This window comes from Lepidochelys kempii, chromosome 3, assembly GCF_965140265.1.
Source record: "Lepidochelys kempii isolate rLepKem1 chromosome 3, rLepKem1.hap2, whole genome shotgun sequence".
NCBI classification, from domain to species: domain Eukaryota; kingdom Metazoa; phylum Chordata; order Testudines; family Cheloniidae; genus Lepidochelys; species Lepidochelys kempii.
Window position 1 is genome coordinate 91,517,319 of NC_133258.1, and position 27,396 is coordinate 91,544,714.

Genomic DNA, 27,396 nt, shown 5'->3' on the forward strand with positions numbered 1-27,396 from the left:
TGCTCCCCTTCCAATATGGCTGGCAACAGGATTACAGAGATTGCATTCCAAATGCATGAAAAATTGCTTTTCTGTCAGGTGGGGAAGCGTCTTTCTTTTGGAGTAGCTGGGTAATTATTTTTTTAAAGAATGTTTAAAGCTTGTTTTCATTGGTTATTCCAATAAGGTTTAAAATATTTTCATTTATAATTATATAACTAAGAAGTTGGACTCAAAGAAGCTTGTAGTGAAATATATTACTGCATAATTGTATTGGAAAGTAAAAATAAACAGACAAAGAATTTCCAGACACTTTCAACTGCTATGCAATAAAATGATTTTTGTGTTATAATAAAATATGCTATTATTTAAGATAGCCTATAGTTGTGTGGGTAACTGCTTTCTGAATATTAGTAAATTCTAATATTAAACTGTCAATAATTTAAGACAAAACAACCTCAAACTAAAACTTTTTGTAAACCGAAAGGGCAAACCTGTCTCAGAGTAGCATCCCTTAAAAAAAAAATCACTATTCTGGTAACAGTTGGTAATTCTACAATAAATTATCTAGCAGCTAGATTGGGTACATTAAAATAAACCAATTCATAAATCAAACTATTATACATAGCAAAGATTGATTTAATTCCCATGCATGATAAAGCCACTGATCATCATGAAGCCACTTAAAGGCCTGATCCAAAGTGGAATCAATAGACTCTAGTGATTATAGTTAAGGCTGCGAGGTAGTTTGTATTATAAAACTTAATTTTGAAACACAAACACATCTTTCACAAAAGCCCAGTAAATTGGTCCCTACCTCCAATCACTGCCCACCTGATCTCCACTCTTTCTTACTGATCTCTACTCTTTCCCTAACAATGCCAACTGGTTGCCCTGAAAGATTAAGTCCATGTGTCAGTGTTCTTCTGGCATGAATGGATTAAGTTAAATTGGAAAAAGTCAGTCTTATTTTGGAATAAGTGTCTCCACACATGGAGTTAATCAGGAATAATTCCTGGTGCAGCCAAGCATTAAAATATGAGCTCTTGTAGTCTCTGAATTTTAGTGGTATGTTGCAGTCCCAATCCCATATAAATTAGTATTTCACAATTTGTGGTGTGAAAAGTTCTGGCAGGGAAATCAAGTCTCTAAAATGTATTAGAAAAGGATATTGGCGTGGGGTAGTGGTAAAGGGAATCTTTATAGATGAATAGTTCAGGACAGCATGAAATTCAAAATTGTCTACTTATGGCCAATTTATTTTCCTTTTTATATAATACATAGATTTTTTTTTTAAAACATACATGTCATTTATTTTAACTTTTAACTCAATTTCAACAAAGATTTGATCTCGGAATAATTCCAATGATGTTTCCCCACTTGTGAATCTGGTGGTTTCACATTTATCACTATGAGATAAATTTATTATTTCATTCTACATAGTGAAATATTCTCTACATGAACCAATTTACAGCATCTGCAAGGAATCAAAAAACTAGAAGAGGTGGTTTTTGATTAGATGAAAATACATTACTGATGGATAATTGTTTGGAACTGGTATAGTTTTCCTTCACAGTAAACAGAAATGTATTTGAGAGAACAGGGGCAAGAGTACAGTTAGCACTCTATCAAGACAGCTAGAATAGAGGGTGCAATGCAAGAGGTTGCAGGGAGGAAGTGGCTGGAGTGTATCATCATAAAGGGAACAGCAGCAGATGCTACCTGGGAGCAGTTTAATAACAAAATGACAGCTAACATAAGGCTGCAGAGATAGAAAGAGGAAGAGAAGGAAAAAAGGAATGTTGTGGGCTAGAAAGCAGCTTAGAGGAGTCTCCACTGCCTGTTCTTTCAATCCCCTCCTCCCTGCACATGGGTTTAACTTTTTGGAGAGGAGGGAGGGAAGTCCTCCATTTTCAAATTCTTCCAGAAAGATGATTAGTTTGTTTACAACAACGAACATATGGGGTGTAGACTTTGTTTTGGCTTCACCAGAGGGCTTAAGTGAACAGTGGAAGACTAATGATGACAGACATAAATCTACTTATACAGCTTGTTATAGAGTCTTGTTAAAAGTATGCCCAGATGTAATAAGATGCAATACAAAACATGCTCATCTATGTGGTAAAGGAACAGGTTTTAGTAAAAAACAAAAAAAACAAAAAAACCCCACAAAATTGTCTTCATTGAGTTGATGTGGTGCAATAGTTTTTGAAAAGAAATAGATTAAGAGTAGGACTGTCGATTAATCTTAGTTAATGCACACGATTAAAAAAATTAAGCATGATTAATCACAGTTTTAATCACACTGTTAAAGAGAATACCAACTGAAATTTATTAAATATTTTTGGAAGTTTTCTACATTTTCAAACATCTTGATTTCAATTACAACACAGAATACAAACTGCGCAGTGCTCACTTTATATTACTTTTGATTACAACTATTTGCATTGTAAAAATGACAAACAAAAGAAACAATATTTTTCAATTCACCTCATACTACTACTGTAGTGCAATCTCTATCAAGAAAGTGAAACTTAAAAATTTAGATTTTTTGTTACATAACTGTACTCAAAAACAAAACAATGTAAAACTTCACAGACTACAATGCCACTCGGTCCTATTTCTTGTTCAGTCAATCGCGAAGACAAACAAGTTTGTTTACATTTACAGGAGATAATGTGGCCTGCTTCTTATTTACAATGTCACCTGAAAGTGAGAACAGGCGTTCAAATGGCACTTTTGTAGCCAGCATTGCAAGGTATTTACATGCCAGATATGCTAAACATTTGTATTCCCCTTCATGCTTTGGCCACCATTCCAGAGGACATGCTTCCATGATGATGATACTCATTAAAAAACTAATGTGTTAAATAATTTGTGACTGAAATCCTTGGGGGAGTATTTTATGTCTCCTTCTCTGTTTTATCCACATTGTGCCATTTATTTCATGTTATAGCAGTCTTGGATGATGGGGTCTAAATTGGCTGTTACCACACAAGAAAGAGATCTTGGAGTCATTGTGGATAGTTCTCTGAAAACATCCACTCAATGTGCAGCAACAGTCAAAAAAGTGAACAGAATGTTTGGAATCATTAAGGGATAGATAATGAGACAGAAAATATCATATTGCCTCTATATAAATCCATGCTACGCCCACATCTTGAATACTGCGTGTAGATGTGGTCACCCCATCTCAAAAAAGATGTATTGTAATAGGTTCAGAAAAGTGCAACAAAAATGATTAGGGGTATGGAATGGCTGCTGTTTGAGGAGAGATTAATAAGACTGGGATTTTTCAGCTTGGAAAAGAGATGACTAAGGGGGGATATGATAGAGGTCTATAAAATCATGACTGGTGTGGAGAAAGTAAATAAGGAAGTGTTATTTCCTGTCTCATAACACAAGAACTAGGGGGTCACCAAATAAAATTAATAGGAAGGAGGTTTAAAACAAACAAAAGGAAGTATTTTTCCCACAACGCACAGGCAACCTGTGCATCTGTGAAGGCCAAGACTATAACAGGGTTCAAAAAAGAACTAGGTAAGTTCATGGAGGATAGGTCCACCAATGGCTATTAGCCAGGATGAACAGGGATGGTGTCCCTAGCCTCTGTTTGCCAGAAGCTGGGATTGGGCGACAGGGGATGGATCACTTGATGATTACATGTTCTGTTCATTCCCTCTGGGGCACCTGGCATTGGCCACTGTCAGAAGCCTGGACACTGGGTTAAATGGACTTTTGGTCTGACCCAGCATGACTGTTCTTATGACCCAGCGCATGTTCATTTTAAGAACAGTTTCGCTGCAGATTTGACAAAATGCAAAGAAGGTACCAATGTGAGATTTCTAAAGATAGCTACAGTGGTCAACCCAAGGTTTAAGAATCTGAAGTGCCTTCCAAAATCTGAGAGGGACAAGGTCTGGAACATGCTTTCAGAAGTCTCAAAAGAGCAACACTCTGATGTGGAAATGACAGAACCCGAACCACCAAAAAAGGAAATCAACCTTCTGTTGGTGGCATCTGACTCAGATGATGAAAATAAACATGCGTTGTGCTGCACTGCTTTAGATCGTTATCGAGCAGAGCTCATCATCAGCATGGACACATGTCCTCTGGAATGGTGGTTGAAGCATGAAAGGACACATGAAACTTTAGCGCATCTGGAACGTAAATATCTTGTGACACCGTCTACAACAGTGCCATGTGAACGCCTGTTCTCACTTTCACGTGACACTGTAAACAAGAAGCGGCCAGCATCATCTCCTACAAGTGTAAACAAACTTGTGTCTTTTTGCAACTGTCTGAAAAAGAAATAGGACAGAGTTGACTTGTAGGCACTAAGGTTTTACATTGTTTTGTTTCTGAATGCAATTATTTTTTGTACATAATTCTACATTTGTGAGTTCAACTTTCATGATAAAGAGATTGCATTACAGTACTTGTATTAGGAGAATTGAAGAATACTATTTTTGTTTTTTACAGTGTAAATATTTGTAATAAAAAATAAATATAAAGTGAGCACTGTAAACTTTGTATTCTGTGTTGTAATTGAAATCAATATATTTGAAACTGTAGAAAACATCCATAATATTTAAATAAATGGTATTCTATTATTTAACAGCACGATTAATTGTGATTTTTTAAATTGCTTGATTAATCTTTTAATCGCTTGACAGCCCTAATAGTAATTTTTTCATTATTCTTCATAAATTAAAGTATATCTGTCAGCATAAACTGAAGAATAAGATCTTCTTCAGAATCACAGAAAGAATTGTCCTTTTTCAAAATGGCCACTATTTCCTAATGTTCTCAATAGGACTGAGGTCATAAACTGCCATAAACTCCTTTTGTTCCTGATAGAAGTGAAGCCCTCCTTTCCTCAGAGAAGGTCTCCACACTATCAGGATGCAGAGAGGAGAACTGCTGGGAGACGCGAAGGGCGATGATGACCATGTCTGCTAAGAGCAGCCTGTGGCATCTACTCCATTGCCAATAATAGGAGATGGCAACCATTTTGAAAGAAGGAAATTCTTTGACTGTTTTTCTGAAAAAGAATACATTTATGTGCCAGCCTTACTGAAGAATAAAGTTTAGTTGTGAACAGTAATGGCAAAAAGTGATCGTTAACACTAAAAAAGTGATTAAAATGTAGTCTACATAGAAGATTTAAATGCGTTAGCTCTATGGAAAATGTGAAGAATATGTATTAAAGTAATTTTTGGGGGTGGGAGAGGAAAGATATCAAGAAGGGTGCTAAACTTCTTAAAGGACCAATTTAAAAATTAATTTTAACTCCAAGTAATGTATGCACTTGGGAATTCTCAAACAAATGTTTTGTACACGAGTGCTGTAATTTTGGGAAGGATATGTTGTATTCTTCATACCTAACAGAGCAGTTTAATTCCTACTTTGCATGCAAAACTCAACTCATCCTTACCTATGGAGATGCAACTGGCAGCTCCATATGGTCAGAACAACTGTTTATGCCAGCCATGGCATAAAAGTTCCAGTTTCTGAACTCAAGTAGAAAGTTAAATATCTTATTAACAAAAAGTAATTACATCATATCCTAGACTAATCACCTACCAAGTTTCACTGAAATATACGCACATAATATACCTGAGACATTAAGATTTTTTTTTTATAGCAAATATATACCACAATACTTCCTGTAAAGGGTTGACACTTATTGCTTCTGGGCCTAGGCCATGCACCATATGACAAGCTTTAGCTTGATGTGAAATGTGAATTTTTATAGCAGTTATATAGGAGTTTATAATAGAAGTGCTCACTACTCCCTGATTGTCTGTGAAAGTTCTATGCACCACCTACTATGGGTCTGCATTCATTTAACCAGTTGGTTGGGTCACACAGGCTTATGCTAGGGCTGGACGTATTGTAATGCTGTACAGGTCTGTTGACCCTATGGGGACATAAATTTTGTCATGTTAATTTGATGCAAGGGCTTTATCAAGATGTAATATAAGGCAAATTCAAGCATGTTTCTGGTTTCAAACTCCCAAACGATGTTTAGACCCAGGGTGGAAGGGGTGTGATGGGTCTTCACACCTGCTCTCTGATGATCATTATCCAAAGACTTGGTAGGATTTTCCCATGGTTTCTCTCTATATATTGTGGAAGTATAACATTGTATAAGGGGACATGCTGGATACATTGTGTATGAGAGAGCATGCCAAAACATGTTACAAAGTATCTGAGGGAGCACACGTAGGGACAGTTAGCTTTTGAATGGAGAAGCAATTAGGATAGAGCCAGCACGTCTAAGAAGCAGGCATCAGAACGGAAGGTGTGAAGGGCAATTAGTTAAGTTAACTGGAAGCTGTTAAAGGAGATTGTTAAGGGTGGCAGGTAATTGAAGATACGTGACTGGTCTCAGGGATCTCGAAGGGTGGTGACTACAATCTTTTTCTTCTTTTGTCTGTAACTTCTCTGTAACTTGTTCTCCAAAAAACTGTATAAATTAAAAGACAAGCCCCACTCGGGGGGCTCACTTCTAAATGTATTAGCAGAGCAGCTTTGCTAATAAAACAGAGTGGTCTGATAAATTGTGAGTCTGAGTCAAACTTTGACAATATGTTGGACCCGCAAAGGCTGCCCAGCAGTAGCGCTGCAACACCCCCTACACTACGACCATGGGGAGAGAGAAGGCTACTGGAATAGGATCCCTCTATTTTGTAAGCAATCAAAAATGAATATGTTACCACTTTTAAGGTAAGCAGTAGGAAGGGGTGGTTGTCCTTCTGTACCCCACTGACAGTGTTCTTTGGTCTGACTGTCTCCTCTTCCAACCAAGATCGGTTTTAGAACGGTTTGTCAGGAGGTCTCTCTTTTGCTGCAGCTCCTTTAAGGTAGACTCCCCAGGCTGCTTGGCCAATAGCTAGGGGATTACATGTTCCATCCTGCACAGTCAGGGAGGTGCTTTACATGCACAGTACCTTCTCAGCCTCATTTTTCAGGCCCTAAATGGGGTGATTAATTAATTTTGCCCAAAAGGAAGGTGATTGGTTTGAGCAGCCACAGGACTCGCACTGGCCCTTCTGGCTACTGCTCCCAGTAGCTCTGTATAATTCTGGCAGGCTCCATGTTGCAGACACCTCAGAATGGAGGATTCTTTTTTTGCCAGGTGATAAATTATGCTCGGACCAATATTCTGACTAAACTACTTGACAGTCCCTTAGAAAACAACTGCATTAATCCTAAAATAACAGACTAGTTATTGTATTGCATGTGTGTGTGTGTGTGTGTGTAGATTGATATTTTAGCTCATGAACAATTAAATATGAGGAGTAAAAAATATTTTGTGGACTCTTTATTCTTGGGCATCATCATCAATGAGGCATTAGCTCTTTAAAATTCTTCCTACCTCCACAATCACTTGAAACATGCGGATCACTTAAAGTATAATGCTTCCTTTTAATGGGGGAAAACAGGCCTAAATTTGGTTATTTATTCATGGTCTCTCCCACATAAATTCCAGTTTTTAGGAATCTTTCTAAAGATTGCTTTATAAATACTTCATAAGATTATGTTCTGGTAATTGAAATGAGGATACCTCTATTTTTTTTTTGCCCATCACAAACCAACTAAATTTTAAACAGGGTCAACCATAAAAATATATTTTAATAACAGTTTAAAAATATAGATTTTCAATTTAGTTCTTGCTTTTCATGGGTGCCATAAGAAAACAACATGCAAGGACATTATCACATTTTAAAGAAACGAGCTTGCTTTTAACATACAAGCCCTGGATAGAAGAAAAAGAAGATTTCAGCAAAATACTTCTTTCTAAACAAACTCCAAATTAATGATTTTTTCACACAAAACTAAATCCCACCATGCTATAGACATTTACCTTTTTAGTTGCTGGGCAATATAAAGTAATGAATTAGGCATTAAATCTTGCATCAGCACAATTGCTTTTTTGGTGGGGAGGAGTAGCACTGACAGATGGGAGTATATTGGAATATACAGGTCCCTGTGACTGCTTTGGGTTAGTCTCTCGCACACTGAAAGCATTGGGGAAAATTAATCCCACCGTATGTGAAGTAGATTCATAATGCTTTTAGAGTAGGACAGTGGAAAGAATAAGGGGCCAGTACTGACAAAAGCATAACACCACCACACATAAGGATGTCATTCTACCAGCAACGTTATAACATGTAGACGTCTTGCACATGCTTCATGATCACTGGATACTAATAAGCTTGCCAACTACCACCGTGTCTCTAATTCTGCTGGCTGGTAATGCTGAATAACAACCTAAGAGCTATTTATGCCTAAAATACACCTTAGATATAAACATGATAATAAGCATATTAATAATAGAGTTCAAATAGCCGTACTAATGTTAGATTTAACGACACTTCTTGATTGTGAGGTACTGCTCACCCACCTAAATGTCTAGCAAGGAAGAGCTAGATTAGCTTTTCTCCTTGAACAGATCCCAAGGGATCACGATGGGCATCATCTCCTCTTTGCTGAGAGTTCTCACATGCAGAGGTGTGCACAGTTCAGTCCTGTCCCCTTTCTTAGGGCTTGTCTACACAGGAAAGTTATACCAGTGTTGGAATATAGGCCTACCTTAGACATGGGTGAACTATGGTTTTCAACTGGGTTGTGATACGAGCATGAGAAACAGGCTCAAAACATGTGACCACAAAGAATGAGATCATGAGAAAGAAGAGATGTGTTAAACTTGTAGTGTTTTCTTATTTAAGATTTGGTCTGAAGTAATTGAAATAAAACATGGTTAATTGGGTACCAGGTGCAGTAAATAATTGGCTATATGTGTTAGTTTAATGTATTATAAAATGGACTTCGCTCAGGTCTAATAATTGGCAATGACATCACTTGTTTATTATAGGGTATAAAAAAATTCTTTTAAAAGGCTATTGCTAATACCTGCCTGACCAAGTTGAAAATGACCAATATGGGTCTAAGTACTCTGGGTCAGCCCTTTTGTAAGTATTTTAATCAAACACCTATAAATGTTCTGTTATTGTTTGGATATAGTAAAATGCTTATTATTTAAGCTTTTTAGACATGCTTAGAGCTATTGTAGAAATATCATGTGACCTTTAGATTTAATAAAGGAATTTATGGTTAAACTGATGTCATGGTAGTATCCCATATTAATGATAATAATTCCAACAACTAGTATAAGTTAAGGTGTGAATTTAAACCAACATAGTTAAACTGGTATAACACACTCTTTCACACCCATCAACCCACCCTTTCACACCCATCAACCCACCCTTACTCTGGTGTAAGAAGGCATTTTTTTCAGTGTAGCTTATGTCACCTGGGAACAGGTTTAAACTAAACCAAATAAAGCCACTTTTGTACCAGAACACGTGTGACCACACAGGGGGTTATACTTGTATAACTACATCAGTTTAACCAAACCATATAATTATGTCGGTATAACTGGTAACACTTTCCTGTGTAGAAAAGCTTTGTTCAACACTTACGTAAGGCATGGGTAGACTGAAGGATGCTGTAAGTTACAGGATCATCACTATGCTAACAAATAGCTCTGCCTCACCATCTAGCACAGATAATGTTGACTCCCCTTTGTTACAGTATCTGAGGCAAATAGAAACCTAGATTAAGAACAGTTGGCTCGTGCTCAGTTCAGAAAAAATGGAGGTGGAATTGGTAGGCAAAAGGAAGCCTACCAAAAGACCAGAAGGATCTGAACTGATGGCATTAATAAAGGTAGCTTGGTCTCCTGTTTTCATCCAGGTGGTGAGCAATCTCTGGACCTCTCATTGGTGGCCAGAACATATCCTTCCCCCTTGATCTTTTGCTGGGCAGGAGGGTGTGCCTTTTCTCTTGGATGTGAACTTGGTCGCAGTGGTCAAGACTGTATTATTGCACAGTATTCTGCATTTGGGGGTGACTATGCACAATTTTTTATTTTTGGGCAAACTTTCCAATCACAGTTCAATTCAAGCAGTTTGTTACTTCACAAAAGCTGAAAAATGAATATATAACTAATGTGCTTATACAACACTAATCCAGTACTGTAATTTTACTGATCATAGAATCATAGAATATCAGGGTTGGAAGGGACCCCAGAAGGTCATCTAGTCCAACCCCCTGCTCGAAGCAGGACCAATTCCCAGTTAAATCATCCCAGCCAGGGCTTTGTCAAGCCTGACCTTAAAAACCTCTAAGGAAGGAGATTCTACCACCTCCCTAGGTAACGCATTCCAGTGTTTCACCACCCTCTTAGTGAAAAAGTTTTTCCTAATATCCAATCTAAACCTCCCCCACTGCAACTTGAGACCATTACTCCTCGTTCTGTCATCTGCTACCATTGAGAACAGTCTAGAGCCATCCTCTTTGGAACCCGCTTTCAGGTAGTTGAAAGCAGCTATCAAATCCCCCCTCATTCTTCTCTTCTGCAGGCTAAACAATCCCAGCTCCCTCAGCCTCTCCTCATAAGTCATGTGTTCCAGACCCCTAATCATTTTTGTTGCCCTTCGCTGGACTCTCTCCAATTTATCCACATCCTTCTTGTAGTGTGGGGCCCAAAACTGGACACAGTACTCCAGATGAGGCCTCACCAATGTCGAATAGAGGGGAACGATCACGTCCCTCGATGTGCTGGCTATGCCCCTACTTATACATCCCAAAATGCCATTGGCCTTCTTGGCAACAAGGGCACACTGCTGACTCATATCCGGCTTCTCTTCCACTGTCACCCCTAGGTCCTTTTCCGCAGAACTGCTGCCTAGCCATTCCGTCCCTAGTCTGTAGCGGTGCATTGGATTCTTCCATCCTAAGTGCAGGACCCTGCACTTATCCTTATTGAACCTCATCAGATTATCCACAGACTGATTATATATTAAGACACTATTATGCCCACATTCAAAATACTTTAGCAGTTTAAGTAATATGTTTTGGGAATTAAAACACACAGTAGAGGGATTTCCTGTATCATAAACATAAGAAAGGGGACAAAAAAGTATCTAATTTATGTTATTGTGAGGAAAAATGGAATCCTTGTTGGCACTGCTTGCAGATAAAGCTTTCTTTAAAAAATTACACACTAATGCACATTTTATACACATTTTAAAATATTAGATACTGTTTTTATAACTTGAGTTGAAATAATTTCAGTTCAGTTTTAGATTCCCACACAGCATCTGCACTGTTCTAAGATTTATATTTGATAAAGTCTTATAAAACAACTAGTTTTTAAAAAACTTATTCATTGTGGTAGCAAAGGCATAAATCCCGCATTCTCCCCAGAGCCTGTTTCTTTAGGAACATTATAGATTAGATTATTATGGCAAGAAAGATTTAAATATCTCATTTACCTGAACAGCATCATAATACATTTTCTTGCCTTCTTCATCTGTCTTGTCTGACATCAGCCATGCCTTGAGCAAATACTCATAAAAGCTATCTCCAAGTCCTCCAACAGAGACGTGATCTGAAAAGGGAGGAAGAGGATTCAGCAATTCCACCTTGAATTTGAGCACTGAAACACAATTACAGTTTGTAACTGTGATAGATTAACAAATTTCAGTATGCCTCCCTCTAACAATCATGTAATAAATATAGCCCAAAACCTCAGAAAAGTACTTATTTTACAGCAGAAAATATTTTTAAAATAAATGGTTAGTCTTTCTGCTTGAATGACGACCTGTAACAGGGTGGGAGAAGGCAGCCATTATTATTTACATAGTGTCTTTGGAGTTCATGGTATTTTACAGAAATGAAAAAAGTCAATATCTCTGCACTAAGTGTTTATAATCTAAGATAGACAAAAGATGTGTAACTATAATATACTGTAAGGTTTTTTAAAAAACAGAAAAAGTTGGCAAAAAACCCACTCCTAATCTCACAAATGCATTCCTTATTTCGGGGAAGGGGTTGGAATGGGGGCAGGGAAGGGGTGGGAAGAGGTGGAGTGGGGGCATGGCCAGGGCAGTGGCGGGGGGAGAGGGGGGGTCAGTGATGCAGCCCTCAGGCCAATGTATTAGTCCTCATGTGGTCATTTGAGTTTGAGACCCCTGCTTTAGAACAAGAGCACTAGATAAAGATTTCCTCTTCCACAAATAGTATTTTCTAATAAAACTATTGTTACTCATATTAATAATTAGCATTTATTAAGCATCTTCAATAAGAGGACTTCAAAGTGCTTTACTGATACTAATCAATTAAAATAATCTAGTTTCGCAGATTTGGGAACTGAGGCACACAGAGGTTAACAGGAAGTCTGTGGCAAAGCTGTATAAAGAGCCAGTGACTCCTAACTCCTAGTCCTGGGCCTTGACTGCAAGGCTATCCTTGCTTCTCTATGAAGTTGAATGCGACATTTTGAATTTTTCAAAATTCCTAAATTCTCTCCCTCTCCCCATTCACAAAATGCATACTCTTGCTCACCTTGGGGGTTGGAAAGCCATGCAAATGTAGAATCTACATGTATTTCCATTAAAGCTTTGCCACGACAGTGTGTCTTTTCTCCACTAGCCTGTGACCTCCAGTGTCCAATTTAGGTGTCCAAAATATTTCCTAGTATCCCATCCCAAACAAATGTACTATGATTATGCAGAGCTTTGAATTATGAAGAGCTTTTAAAAAAATTAGATCTTTTAATTTTTGAAGAGAATATACCATTTAATTATTATTCATAATCCGAAAGGAAAAAAGGCTTCTTCAAAAAAACCCAAGAGCAGTTTTTCTATGATGGAGGGCTGATCTCTGAATAGCAGCATTTAAATGACCTTTACAGTTTCCTAAATAAAATTACCATAGAAACCCTTGACATTTGCAAACTAAATAGCACAAACAATCTCATCAATAATAAGTCTTATTATTATATACATTATTGCAGGAGACAAATCCAATTGGTGCACGCTGCAGCAAATCACTGTAAGGTTACTGTCAAAATAACAAGGACTAAATGAATTTACAAGAACAACGGCAGTGAACCAACAACGTCCTTCAGAGTTACAGCATTGTAAGTGAAACACTAACATTCAGAAGCTGTTATTTTCCCCTGGCTGATGTTTGTGAGACGAATACTTCTATGTTGTTGCAATTAGTTTTTTGTTGCAATCAATAGGCACTGGAAAAATAATCTTAAATAAAACATCTTTTTATGACTTATGTTCTTGTTTTCTTCCACTGTTAAAAATCCGTGCTTGCAAACAAAAAGCAAGTGAATTGGAACAGAGGAAACAAATGTAGATTTAATTTTATTTGTTGCTTTTTCAACATGCCATGGATCGACCTGCATCAACACTTGTGTTCGTGGTTTGTATGGACAAGAAGCTAATTTCCATATATAAATTACATGCCATTGGTAAAGAAAGATGGCTTTATAATTTACAAGCTCCCGGATATGACCCAGGGATTTCATGCAAAAGAGAAGTTTGAGGCACTATTATATAAACATAAGAAAGGTCAAAAGCCCAAATAGCAGAATTAGAATTTGATTCACTTTTAAAAAAGGACAATCAGAGAGAGACAGTGGCAGCTTTTAAACTGGGTGAGAGTAAGGGCTATCTTCCCAGGTGAGGCACTGCAATATTAGGTAAGGTTTCAGAGTAGCAGCCATGTTAGTCTGTATCCGCAAAAAGAACAGGAGTACTTGTGGCACCTTAGAGACTAACAAATCTATTTGAGCATAAGCTTTCGTGGGCTCCAGCCCACTTCATCAGATACATATATATCTTCTTACTATATGTTCCATTCTATGCATCTGATGAAGTGGGCTGGAGCCCACGAAAGCTTATGCTCAAATAGATTTGTTAGTCTCTAAGGTGCCACAAGTACTCCTGTTCTTTTTGCGGATACAGACTAACACGGCTGCTACTCTGAAAGATATAAAAGAGTATAATTTAGGTCCTCAAATCCATTATTCAATAAAAACAGTAACTTCCTTTGCCTTTGGGGACAACTCTCCAATATACCCAGGCTGGAAACAGAACAGTGAGGATTCCTCATGTCCCCTCCCATTGTGTGTCTTGTTTAACTGACTGCATGCTTGGCAAGTTTTGAAATTAACTGAGCTGCCTGATATAGTCAACATGACAGAACAAGACAGAATAAGCAACCTGTTCCTCTGTTTAAAGAAAAAGAAAAAAAAGCAAAAGGATGAAAGACTACCAGATCGTGCCAACTCAGTGTTGTGCCAGACTGAGAAAGTAAGAGGGTGTCTAGAGAATAAAATCTGTGTGTTCATGCTGACTTAAATGATTTTTCCGATCCACCTTTTCTTTTGTCCTGTAGCGTACATGTAGATCATTTATTTAAAAAGCAGAAAACACGAACAAATAAGGAAGTCAATATTAAATAGTTTCTTCAAAAACTGACATTTAAAACCAGCAAGAAACTTTCTACACTATGTCATTCCCTCTAAAATACTTTACTAAACACATTTAAAAAGAAGAACTTTCCCAAAACAATTATTTTTCTTTTATATTCTAAGGTCTGGCTCCCCAGAGGAACTTAGGTGCTGCAATGCCTAATTTTTAGGCACCTTGAAAATCACTAGAATCCACAAAGCCTGGGTTAGGCACCAAGCTTCTCTGTATGATGAATGAGGAGAGATAGGCATCTAAAAATGGGATCTACAAAAGCCAGCATGCTAGGTCATTCTCAGTCTCTCTCTCTGGCCCAATGGCTATTTCAGCATCTATCCAAAGTAGAACAGGTTCAACAGGAGAGATGGAGAGAGACTCACATTAGAATATCCCAAAATCCAATGGATAGGGCTCTCTCCTTAGAAAGGATTTGAACCCTTCTCCCCATCAGCCAGAGCTGCCCACATCCTCGGTGAGTGCTCTATCTAGTGGGCTAAAAATTATAAGGGTGGCACCACTACCTCTTCCTCATTCTGCTGGATTTTGAATGGGCTTCAATCCAATAGATGTGCTCAGAGCATGCCTACCAAATCAGGTCCTGCAGGTAAGACAGGTGAGGGAATGCCCATCTTCACCTGGCTTGAGAATCCAGCTGGGGCTTGGGCATGAGATAGATACCCAAGTACCTTTGTATATCTCGGCCTAAATATTTTAATAATTCCTATTTTGTTTCTTTTCAGTGGGTGTGCAGAATCAACTGTTCAGAAGAATTTCTATGATGGGATTGCTACAGTAAAAGTAAACCAAAGTTCCTTCTTGTAAAACCCCCCAAACCACAATCATTTAATAGTGTAACAATATAAAAAAGGGATTCTAGTAACACCTTCTAGTTTAGCAACCCATGTTCTCAACATGCTATAGAAGTACAATAGGCAGTGTTCATACAGGAAAAAGTCAAATGACCAGAAAGGGGCCAGGAACTTAAAATGCCTGAGACGTTCAATATATTCATTCCCCACTGATTTTGTTAGATTTTTCCTCATGATGTTTCCAGTGGAATTGAAGGCAATATAATTCTGTTTAGCTTACTTCCTTGTCTGCCTACATCATTTAATGTCAGCAGAACAAATACTCACCTGCAGAAAAATGTTACTCACCTTCTCATAACTGCTGTTCTTTGAGATGTGTTGCATATGCCCATTACACTGTAGGTCTGTGTGCATCTCATGCACCAGTGATGGGGAATTTTTCTTAGTAGTACCCATAGTGGCAGCCCTGCTCATGCTCTGGCTCCTCATGCTCTGAATGGAGGATATAAAGCAGAGGTGGCCAACCTGTGGCTTCAGAGCCACATGCAGCTCTTCAGAAGTTAGTATGTGGCTCCTTGTATTGGCACCGACTCCAGGGATGGAGCTACAACCTCCAAATTGCCAGGGGGTGCTCACTGCTCAAGTCCTGGCTCTGCCACAGGTCCTGCCCCACCTCCATCCCTTCCTGCCCCGTCCCCTGAGCCTGCAGTGCCCGCGCTCCTCCCCCCAGAGCTTCCTACATGCCATGAAACAGCTGATCAGAAAGTGCAGGGAGAGAGCGGGAGGTGCTGATCGGTGAGGCTCCCGGTGTGTGTGAGGCGCTGGGAGTGGAGCTGATGGGGTGCTGCTGACAAATTTACTGTGGCTCTTTGGCAATGTACATTGGTAAATTCTGGCTCTCTCTCAGGCTCAGGTTGGCCTCCCTACCCCTTCTTTAGTTTCTTCGGACCGGCATGCCAATGGTAGACTCCGATGTGATAGGAAAGAGGGTTGGCATATAGCAGACATATGCAACGTATTTCGAAAAACAATAGTTACAAGATGGCGAATAACCATTCTTTCTTCTTCGAGTGCTAGCATACGTCTTTTACACTTTAGTTGACTCCCAAGCTGTTATCAAATGCAATGGGCCTTGAAGTCGCATCATAAGAGTAATTGTAGAACCATTTTTCCCTTGTTTGTGTCTTTTCTTGATGCAAGCAATAAATGCATATTGTCTAGTAAACGTGTTGATGGAAGACCATGTTACTACTCTGAAGAAGTCAGTAGGGAAACGTTCCACAAATGCATGCTTTACTTCCACACTGCCTCTGAAGGGTGCAACTAGAATACCAGAGTTCCCGCAGCCGAGTTGACTCGGGAGGCAGGGAGTGTGTCTAGACAAATGAAGGGGACTTGAAGGGGCTGGGCACCAGTTTCAGGATCTTAGCAGACTGGAGTCATGGTGGATTCTCCAAGGAGTATCCGGGCGGAGGGGATAGCTCAGTGGTTTGAGCATTGGCCTGCTAAACCCAGGGTTGTGAGTTCAATCCTTGAGGGGGCCATTTAGGGATTTGTGGCATAAACTGGGGATTGGTCCTGCTTTGAGCAGGGGGTTGGACTAGATGACCTCCTGAGGTCCCTTCCAATCCTGAGATTCTATGATTCTATGAGTAATTGTTGAGCTTCTTTTTGACAACCAAGAGGGTTCAGACATTGATCTAAGAGCAGCCTCCACAGAATACATCAAAGCTGCTCTTCCCTCAGCTTTTTCATTCTGGTCTTTAAGCCCTGGCATATCAAGCATCTGTCTCTTATGTGGCCCTCATCCACGCACTTAAGACAGTGTGAATGAGGGTCAGCTCATGAAAGCTTATGCTCAAATACATTTGTTAGTCTCTAAGGTACTTCACAAGTACTCCTTTTCTTTTTGCAAATACAGACTAACACGGCTGCTATTCTGAAACCTGTGATAGGAATCTGCTTTTGACAACCAGAGCAAGGCTTGAAACCTGGCGACCTTGGCATAGGCTCCCCAATACTAGGTGAGACCTGGAGATCTGTCCAATTCAGAAAATGTACTAAAAGGGAATAGTTTTTAATATAAAGGAAAATACAGAAAGAAAAATAAAGTCCAATGGATGAAACACAGTAACAATAGGCAAAAGTTAGCTAAAGTACTCACAAGTTTGTTCTCAGGGAGCGAGGCTGTGAACACAGAATGCTCCGACTACTGATCACAGAAGGTAAGAAAAACTCAAGAAGGGATGGGGTAGCTCCTTCCTCTATGCCCTCCGTTCAGAGCTTGGTTGTGGGCAGGGCAGCCCCTACAGATACCACTAGGGAAAACTCTCTGGAACCAATGCATGAGACACATACGCCTACAGTGTAATGGAGTGGAGTAAGCACTCACAGAAGAAATACAGAGGCAAACCCTCAGTTAATATAAACTGGCACAGTTTCATTAACTTCAGTGAAACTAAACCAATTTATACCAACATAGAATTTTGATCCAAGACAAGCTGATATCATTTCTTTAAACAGCAGCCTTACCAGCACTTTAATTTTTTCAGTGAAAAGACATTTTTCAATCACACACTTAGACTCATTCAAAAGTTTTCAACTAACAAATATGCTAGAGGTCAGAGAAATATAAATTAACATATATGAAGTAGGTAGAAAAATAAGTAACCCAAGCAGAACTCAGGTTTATCAATTGCTAACAGTGCAAGAAACAACCAAGAGTTGATGTCTTCCTAGAAATGGTATGTAAAAATAGTTAATTGGCAGTTCTGAAGAACTGTCATACTTACGTTGACCCCATTGACCGCTACTAGGATTCAGGTAATTAGGGTAAAGACCTTCTGGTTTATCAAGCCGGTTCAGAACTTTACGAATGTTCATTACCTATTACAAAGAAAACCAAACAATGAGCACTTGATCTAGTCTTATATTCCCATTAAATACAAGTAGCATCAGTACATCCTTTTTTAAACCAACATGCATAAATACATTTTAATTCAAACAAATACGTATTCTTTCAACATATATAATGTCCCTATCGAAAGACCTCTATGCATAGGCATAGAGGATTTCTTTTTAAAATAAACAAATCTAATCTAGTCATCAACTAAAATGCTCCACAGAAAAAAAGAATGCTCCACCGATATTGAGATCGTTGCAGGACCATAAGACAGCAGCTATATTCTGCATCAGCTGTAGTCTGCGTGTCCCTCAAGCATGGTTCATTGTAGATAGAGCACATGTAGTATTTTAATGGAATTTTAATGAAAGACACCAGATTAACTGCACTGAAGAAAGAAGATCATGATTTAGCCACAGAACAGAAACAGCAATGCAGGAGCACTGGAAGCTTTTCCCTAAAACACTGTCAAGATGTCCTCAGCTCTGTTGGAGTTCCTACCTCTATGATACAGAATGTAGTTCCATTTAAAGGTTATTCAAATCTTTGGCTTCTTTGCCAAGATTATCTACTTGTGCATTTTCATTAGGTTTTTCTTTGTTCTTAATACTAGTTTAAAAATTAAAATATGTTATCTTAAATGTTACTTCTTGTGAGCCTGGGGAAAAAAACATTTGAAATTCAAATTTATTTAAAACAAACTCTGTCCTTAATTAATCTCATTTTGCCATATGCATTTCATGGATTCCAATAATTGTGTGAGCTTTAATATTGCACTCTACATAAGGGGACAATACATTGTTCAGCCAATCCATGAAGCTTGGTGTACTTAATACTCAATTAAAAGGTTTGACCACTGCTTTTGGAGCTAAACAAAGTTTACAGCTTCCTTTGGAATTTCTTATTAAGATGTCATAATTTAACAGAGAAAAGTCATTTTTAAATATGTATATTGCTGTATACATGTCTGACCTATTTCTAATTAATAAACAAAATTAAGTACATAAACTACATGAATGCAATGTTCCTGTTGCGATCTAAAATATACAAAAGTCAGGAAATAAAAACATACGATTACATCTATAATTCTACTCTATTGTACATAGTAATATTTTATATAAATGCATGTGGTATATATGTTAAATGTAGCTGAGTTACAGTTGCCTAGGAACCAGTAATTTAATTTTAACGCCTTTGCACACAGTTTTTTGTATTTAGTCATTTTTTTTCAAAAATAAAAAAAACTCTGAATACATATTCAATAAATCTACCTGTATAAGATCCATATCCACCATTTTGTCACCTTTTTAGTCCAACAGAACCAAATCTATTGACCTTCAGAGCATGCTGCAGATCTCTTTAACAAGGCCTTTAAGGGAGCTGTTGAATAGACCAACTCTGGGTTTTTCTGTGGAGTTTCTTACTTGATATCAGATTAGGTTATTTAAATTGTACATATGCACAGAGGTCTTTTGATAGGCACATTATAGATTTTGAAATAATAATATACATTTTTCTTATTTAAAATGTATTTATGTTTGTGATTAAAGGAACAATTCACTGGGAACATTTTTATATTGTACATACACATGGGATTATTAAAATTATTGTAGTACATTTATTCAAATATGTATCTATTCCAATAAACACATCTGTACTGATTCAATATAAATCTGTACACCAGTAAATGAAATACTGTACTGTGGTGCAATATGTTAAAAACTTAATAGAAAAAACATACTATGCATGCACCATAGGCTTTTTTAGAATGCATAAAAATTTATTTGTATGCGATGTTTCTTCAAATATGTAAAAAATCATCAAGCCACATTTGAAGTTTTTAAAATAATCCATTTGTAGTTATCTAAATGTGAATACAGGGCTAGCCACAACAATTTCTGAAGTAGTGAAAATGTTATTTTTTAAAGCTCAAAAACAGCCACGTAGAATTTTACCAAACTTGGAAAAAATGCACCTTTGGGCTGTGAACAAGTATGAGAAATATCACTTAAAGGGTACTTTCCTCAAAAAGTTATGAACACTCTATAAAGATGGACATGAAATGGAAGAGACTCCCAAATCCCTTACTTACAGTAGTGACACCCTGTATTTTTAGAAAATGCATCGAAGTGATTGCTAGGTCACAGTCCTTTGTACTTCTGCATGAACACAGTATATTATCTGAATATAAAATTCATTTGTGGTTTTCACCTTAACCAAACAAGTTACATCAACTAAAATAAGTGCTGTGTTCCAAATGCCTAATCTACATGAATTTACCACTTAACCAAACTTCCAAATATTATGTGGCCTGATAAGTGGTCTTCTAATTTTTATAACCATGACAAAATGGATGTCAATTCAGCCATGTGCTTTGTGTTCATTAATATGGATTCCCACAGAAACTATTCACCTGCTTACTGTGACACACTTAAAATTACAGAAATTCCAATTTTTCATTTTTTTAAAATAAAAGTTTTACCAAAGAATCTAACCTTTTCAGCAAACACTGGATTTCCAGACAAATGGCTCAAATGTATGAACTCCAAATGCAGAGTTCCAAATTCTGCCAGAATACTGCTTCCTCCAGAAGCCCAGGGCCAGTTTCGACCAATCCCACTAAAGGGAGGAAAAGGCAGAAAAGGTCATTAGCATCTATAAAGTAGTACTAATAAAATATACGGTATATTAGGTACACTCCATCTACCAGAAGAGAATTAACTTCAAAGCTTTTAATTAATAACACAATGAAACTTATAAAAGTAACACCCTTACTAGGCCACCTTCTGTTTTATGAAACTACCCCATAGTTACCTTAAATGTTTGAGTACAATTCAATTCTGCTCCACCTTTATTAGACCACCTTTTTAAGCAAGTCAGACATTGATTGATCACTTAAAGATTTAGCTGTATTTATGTTTACATGACTACTATGCATTCCTAAAGTTAAGTTATAAGCCCTTTGGGGATTCATGTGTTTGTGCACAACGCTTAGCACAATGGACCCGGATTCTGATTGGGTTCTCTGGGTTTCTACTGTAATCTGAATATTGAATATTAAATTTATGAAGTCTCAATAAAAGATTTCATAAGACTTTAGAACATAAATCCTACCCTAATAATGTAGATTTTAACTACAGGTATGATAGCTATCATCCATTGTCTTTCAGGGCACTCTTTAACCATGATTAATGTTTTCAGAATTAAATTCAGAGCTAACAACACTTCACCGAATAAAATTTAATCTTTACAGATGGGAGGCTGAGCTTTGAGACCCTCCCACCTTGCAAGGTCCTAGAGCCCAGGCTGCAGTCGGAGCCCGAATGTCCACACTGCAATTAAACAGCCCCTTAGCCTGAGTCCTGTGAGCCAGTCAGCTAGCATGGGCCAGCTGTGGGTATTTAACTGATAAATTCAAAGAAACAAGTGCCACCTCTTTACTGTGCTCTGCCTGAAGCTTGACTGACAGTTGACAAGAGGCACTGGAGACTTTTTTTTTTTTTTAACGAGTCTCTCGATTTGCATAGGGGAGTTTAAACATTGGACTCTATCTTGCAGGTGGTGCTCACTGGTAAACTGAATTCCACTTCCACAAAAACATTTGAGGGTTTTTTCTGGGGAGAAAAAAGTTGTCTCAAATTGGGACAAAAAGCCAAAATCTCAAAAGTTTTCATGGAAGTGAAATTCTGCAGTATTTTGTTTCAGTATCACTGAACTATTCCTGCAAAGGGAACATTTTAGTGTTTCTGAAACAAAATATGGCCCACAGCCTCCTCAGTCTCTTTGGAGCCTGAAGCCTTGGCAGCCCCAGCACTGTGGAAGCCATTCAGGGGAGCTGCTGAGGAGTCAGGCAGAGGTGGTGACAGGAAACCAGGCAGATTTTTATTGGAAGTTTCAGCAAATAGTTACAGTCCCATAGCAGATCTCAATTGTGGCAAAGACATTTCTGATAAAAAACTTGCAATCAGAAAATTTCCAATCCGCTTCATTTGCGAAGTTTCTAGCATGTCGTGAAGGTTTCTTTAGTACTGGCTGGAGTATTAGAGGTTTTAGGGTGGGTGGCAGATTCTCCTTGTCCAAGGTGACATTACTAGGGCACAGGTATTCTCTATTTCTACTCCATTAAAAGTAAATATCAAACTTCCAGGCTTCAGATTGTATTTTTTCTTCTAAAGTCCTGAGGGACTTGTATTATTGTCTTCACAAAAGGAGGGAACTACAGCTACTGAATGTACAGGTCTTTTCATACATTTGATCACAAAAGTTGCTTAAAATAAGCACAGATGGATTTTCGCAATTATGTAAAGTAATTAAAAATAGTGTTATCTGAAACCTGCCGGTTTTGGCTTTCGCAGATGTCACTGGTCAAAATGGCAGGTGGTGTACCCTAAATTCAAACTAACTTCAGTATCTTCAGCAAACTGGCCAGCTGGCATCTGTGCAGCACTCTATTGCAGATAGTTGACCTTGTCCCCTCCCATGTCATCTTCATGAGCCAACAAAGCAGGAATATTCTCCCCATCCCATCAGGATATTCAGGGGAGTGGGCAACTTGCCATCCCTGATATTCAGCAGTACAACACTGGTCCTACTGCAATCTATACTTACTTCATCTAGGGGAAAAAAGATGTATCCCAGAATACATCACAGGCATAGGGAACACTGCATGTGGCCACTTTCTGAAGAGATAGTATGGGAGTTAGCTGTACTTCCACCAAAAGATTTCGCAGAAGGGGAATGAGGAATTTCAGGGCATCTGGTCCCCACCATCCAAAAATGAAAGCAGATATCTCTAACAAGCCTTGAGTGAGGGCTTAAAGCTAAGGCCTCTGATGTTTGCATAGGCTTTGAAAAGTAATTTTTCTAACCAGATTAGGGAATCATAAGTAAGGCTAAGATTTTGTCACGCATAATTTTAGTAAAAGTTATGGACAGGTCACGGGCAATAAAGAAAAATTCACGGAAGCCCGTGACTTATTCGTGACTTTTATTTAAAATATGCATGACAAAATAGAGAGCTGCAGGCTCCCCACACCACCCAGGGGTGCCTGGCTTGGAGCTGCAGGGTCTCCACACCACTGGCAGCTCCAAGCTCGGGGCACCCCCACCACCTGTAATGGCTCTGGCTTGGAGCTCCTGGGCACCCCTGCTGGCTGTGCCGCTCCATGTTCCCGGGTACCCCTGCCAGTCACAGCAGCTCTGTGCTCCGGGGCACCCCCGCTGTCCGCAGCGGCTGGGAGCTGTGAGGCGCCCCGTGGCCCTCTGCAGCTGGGAGTTTGGGCCCTGCAGTTCCCAGCAGCCAGGGGTGGCGGGGACCCTACAGCTCCCATGCATGGGGGCTCAAGTGACAGAGGTTTCTGGAAGTCACAGATTCCATGACTTCTGTGACAAAGTCGTAGAACTAGTCATAAGTGATTTGGATGATACTGCGTCTGACAAGTCAAAAGCAGTTGACTATGCATGATTATTTATGGATCAGTCAGTTGTGGAAGAAAGGCTGTTAATTTTTCAACAAAAGATGGAAAATGCCAATTTCTTGAAACCAAAAATGTGAGAAAGGGTTGCTTTTGGTAAAATTTCAAAACATTTTCAAAAAATGTTTTGAAATTGTTGATATATCTCTTTTCAATATTTTCTAAATGAAAAATTTTATTTTGTTCAAAAAAACCTTTTCACTTAAAAATGTAAGTTACTTTAAGTTATTTATAGTAAAAATAGGTTGAAAATTTCAATCAAATATAATTTTTTTATTTTCAAGATTTATTTCAAAGAAAATTTTCAAGATTTTCACTTTTGGTCTTGATTCGGGATGGGATAATTTTTCAAAATCTCAAAAATCCTTGTGGGATGGGAAAACAATTTTCTGATCAGCTGTATTTTGTGGTTCAAACTCATTTTTTAAAATTCCATTTAAATAAACTGTTCAGATTAATTAAATGGAATGATGGTTGATCTGATCTGCTGCTCTGTAAAAGTTGGTCTCAAAACAATTGTTCTGAAATTAAGGGCTTATCCGCATGGCCCCACAGTTTGGACTACGGGATGTTAATTGTACGGAGCACTCATGTGCTGTGCTGTGCAGCTCCCTTGTTTGGATGCTGCAGACATTATCTATAAGGTACCTACTCCACATCAACTTAGTGCTGTTTAAAGAGGACTACATTTAAGCAAAGTAAGTATTCTTGAGTTTGTGCCTACACTATCCACACACAATTCACACCCTCTATAGTCCAAACTGCGTAGAGATACTTCCAGTAGAGACACATTTTTCTCCTACTCTTTCTAAAATTCATTAGAAAGTCTTTTAGAATCTCAGACTTATGTTTACTTAAAATGGTCCTGTTTTGGAAAGGTCATTTGCAATAACATTCATTATAAATATTATTATTTATTTGTATTACTGTAGCACCTAGGAACCCAAGGTATGGACTAGGACCCCACTGTCTAAGTGCTCACATAGTGCTACAACATATTTTTTTTAAACTGTGCATTTTATATGACTAACTAGTTACAGCTAGGCAGATGCTACAGTACATTGCTCATTATAATGCTCTCTGAATAAGTTTCAAAAGTTAACATGATACATTATGAATGTGAAGTGCCACTATTATAGATGTCATACATGTCAATTTTATTAGTTATCTTCTCTTATGCCTCTACCCAAAGAAAAAAATATCTCCATGGGTACATTCCATTTAGGTTAAATTGATTGTTACATCCATACAGGCATCTCCAGTTTCCATAAGTGATACCTTTGTGAGTCAGTTCATAATGGCCAGTCATGGCAGTTGTAATAAGCAGTATTCATACAGTGTAAAAATTCTCGGGTCTAGTTCTCATCTGACAACTACTTTTTCAGAACAATATTTTATTAAATGAAACCTCCTCAGCAGCAGTGAAAAAAGGTCAGTACCAATACAGGTTTTTATCTATACGTTCAATGTCTACCTTTCATATGAAGTAAAATATTTTAAAAGTCACACCTGCCACATAACCAGATAGCATAAAATAAGTCAATATGATAAATAAAACATAATTGCTTCCAACATTTTTACTAAGCAAATGAAAGGAATCAAGAATATGTTCTAAACATTCAGCAACACAGGTGCACACATAAAAATGAGCTACCGGTGAAGAAGTTTGTCCCAATTGTGCTCTCTAGTTGAGCACAAAGATTCTGTAGGTCAAGTGACTCTTGACAGACAACCAACAAGGTGGCTACAGTAGGTCTGCTTCTTCAAATATCAGATATTTTATACTCTATTACTGAGTACTACCTCAGAAATGCTTTCTTAAGAATAATCCTCCATTTTCCCTGAACAAAGGTTAAATTTTACTGCTTTAATACTTAATGAAAAACTGATCAACTTCTTTTATCACCACAGCACTATAATCCAATGTGGGGAGTTATGGTACCAGCAAGAATGGTAGGCATTTGATCTCCTAGAGGGTTTTATAGGTGCCCTGTCCAGGATTTTCAAAAGCCTCTTGTAATTTTGGGTACCCCCAGACACTTAAAAAAGGCACATCGTTTTCAAAAAGTGCTGAGCACACTCTGAAAATCAGGTTCCTTTGAAGTGTCTCAAATTGGGCACTCAAAATCATTACTTACTTTGGAGTATCTTGTTTTACCTATACATAAAACCTAATGTATACATACATAGGGTGAGACAGTCCTTTTCTTACACGGCTGTGCAAGGGAGCAAGGTAACATAAGGCCCTCCCTTACCTCATTGTGCAGGCTACCCATATCACAGGTGGCACTGTGGAGTGAGGGAGAGCAGCCTCTGTAGGGCCACCACTTTCCTCCCTCTACATGTCAACATAGCCTTGTCTCTACCTCTAATGTACAGGCAGAGGGCTGGGGTGGATTATTTCCCCCAGAGCAAGGGTGAACAATCGACCATGTTATGAGTGAGTCACAATAGGGTTGTTGGGCTGCTCCTGGAGCTGTGCAATTTAGGATTTTTGGGTTCTGATGTGAGACTTTTGAACACGTGGACTTGGCAATACTGCACCTATTGATGCTGGTTTATTGTGAGGTTACTAGTCAAAGTAGCCAATATACAGTCTTGGTTAGGGTTAATTGTATAACTGTCTCCATTCTGTTTATTCTGATATTCCATGTTAACCTTTTCTAGTCTTCCCTCATTGTTCAAATGTAGTGCATCTATTTGCACGCAAATGGGCATTGGTTTATACTCCTTTCAACCGGTTGTCTGTCCTATGCTAATATGATGACATTAGTAGTGCCCTGAAGATGGAGGGATAGCAGACCAGGAAGCATAAGGCACTCAACTGAGCAGTAAATGTCGAGATTTTTTGTGTGAGTGTGTGTGTGTGAGAGAGGGAGTGAGGGAAAGAGAGAAACAAAAAGACAGACACACAGGGTAGTGGGGTAGTACACAATTTAAACATTGCTATTAGAAATGCTAAGGTTTTAAATGCAATTTTTCAATGTTACAATCAAAAAATTCCTCTAACTTTATTCATTAACACAATTAATTTTAATAAAAATTAATTTCACCACAGGTCTTAAATATGTTTTCTGAAATACACTAATGAATAATCTAAACAATTCATGTTTCCTGTTACTTTATGCACTAAGGGTCTAAGTAATCAATTTCCAAGGACTAAAAAAAGCTGTAGGAAACAGAATACATCAGAACAGGGATATCAATAATGCATACTAGTGGGAACTACTTTTAATAGAGTCCCCCAAAGAAAAGTGAACAGCAAATCAAAAATCATTAACAGGATTCTACAGTTCTGCCATCCATGTAATAATAAATTAGAATATGTAAAACAGAGAGCTATTAGAGCAAAATTCACTACTGCAACTACCTGCATAATTTGGGATGCTGAGTAGAATCAGTATAAATATAAAAAGAATTCTCAGAAACCAATGAAAACCCCCTCTGAATTGGAAATAACTGACAAAAAATTAATAGAGTTTTGACAGAAACCATGTAAAGAATGCTTGTATATAAAATACATATCCTGTAGTACTTGGAGTAAATTAAATCCATTTATCCTAGTCTAAAATATGTCTTTGAACATCACAGTTAGTCCTTCAAAAACACCACACTATGCCCATGATCTCACAATATACGAATAACCAGGCTGGGTGCCACTAACGTGTTCTTTACATGACTACTATGGGTTTCCTCTCTGCAAGGGGAATAAAAGGACACATCACATTTCAGCAATCCCAGCAGGCAAAGGAGAAGGGGGATCTTTCCTCTGCTTCCACCATAAAAAGCCTGTTATTCACTCAGCTATATACTGACAAGCAGCATATTCGCTCCAGCAGTATCTTTTTGTGGACTGTTCTTTACACAAAAGCTGTGTTCAAATACTA

The 27,396-nt window shown here is 38.2% G+C and overlaps 1 protein-coding gene across 1 annotated transcript in view; it reads right to left on the reverse strand.

The window, feature by feature from the left end:
- MAN1A1 (mannosidase alpha class 1A member 1) overlaps positions 1–27,396 on the reverse strand; it is a 215,514-nt gene that overhangs the window by 29,135 nt on the left and 158,983 nt on the right. Inside the window, exons 6-8 of the mRNA XM_073337170.1 lie at positions 20,531–20,654; positions 17,926–18,019; positions 11,328–11,443 (exon numbers count right to left, since the gene is read on the reverse strand). Of these exons, the coding sequence (XP_073193271.1) occupies positions 11,328–11,443; positions 17,926–18,019; positions 20,531–20,654 (334 nt within the window). The remainder of the gene's footprint in view (positions 1–11,327; positions 11,444–17,925; positions 18,020–20,530; positions 20,655–27,396) is intronic.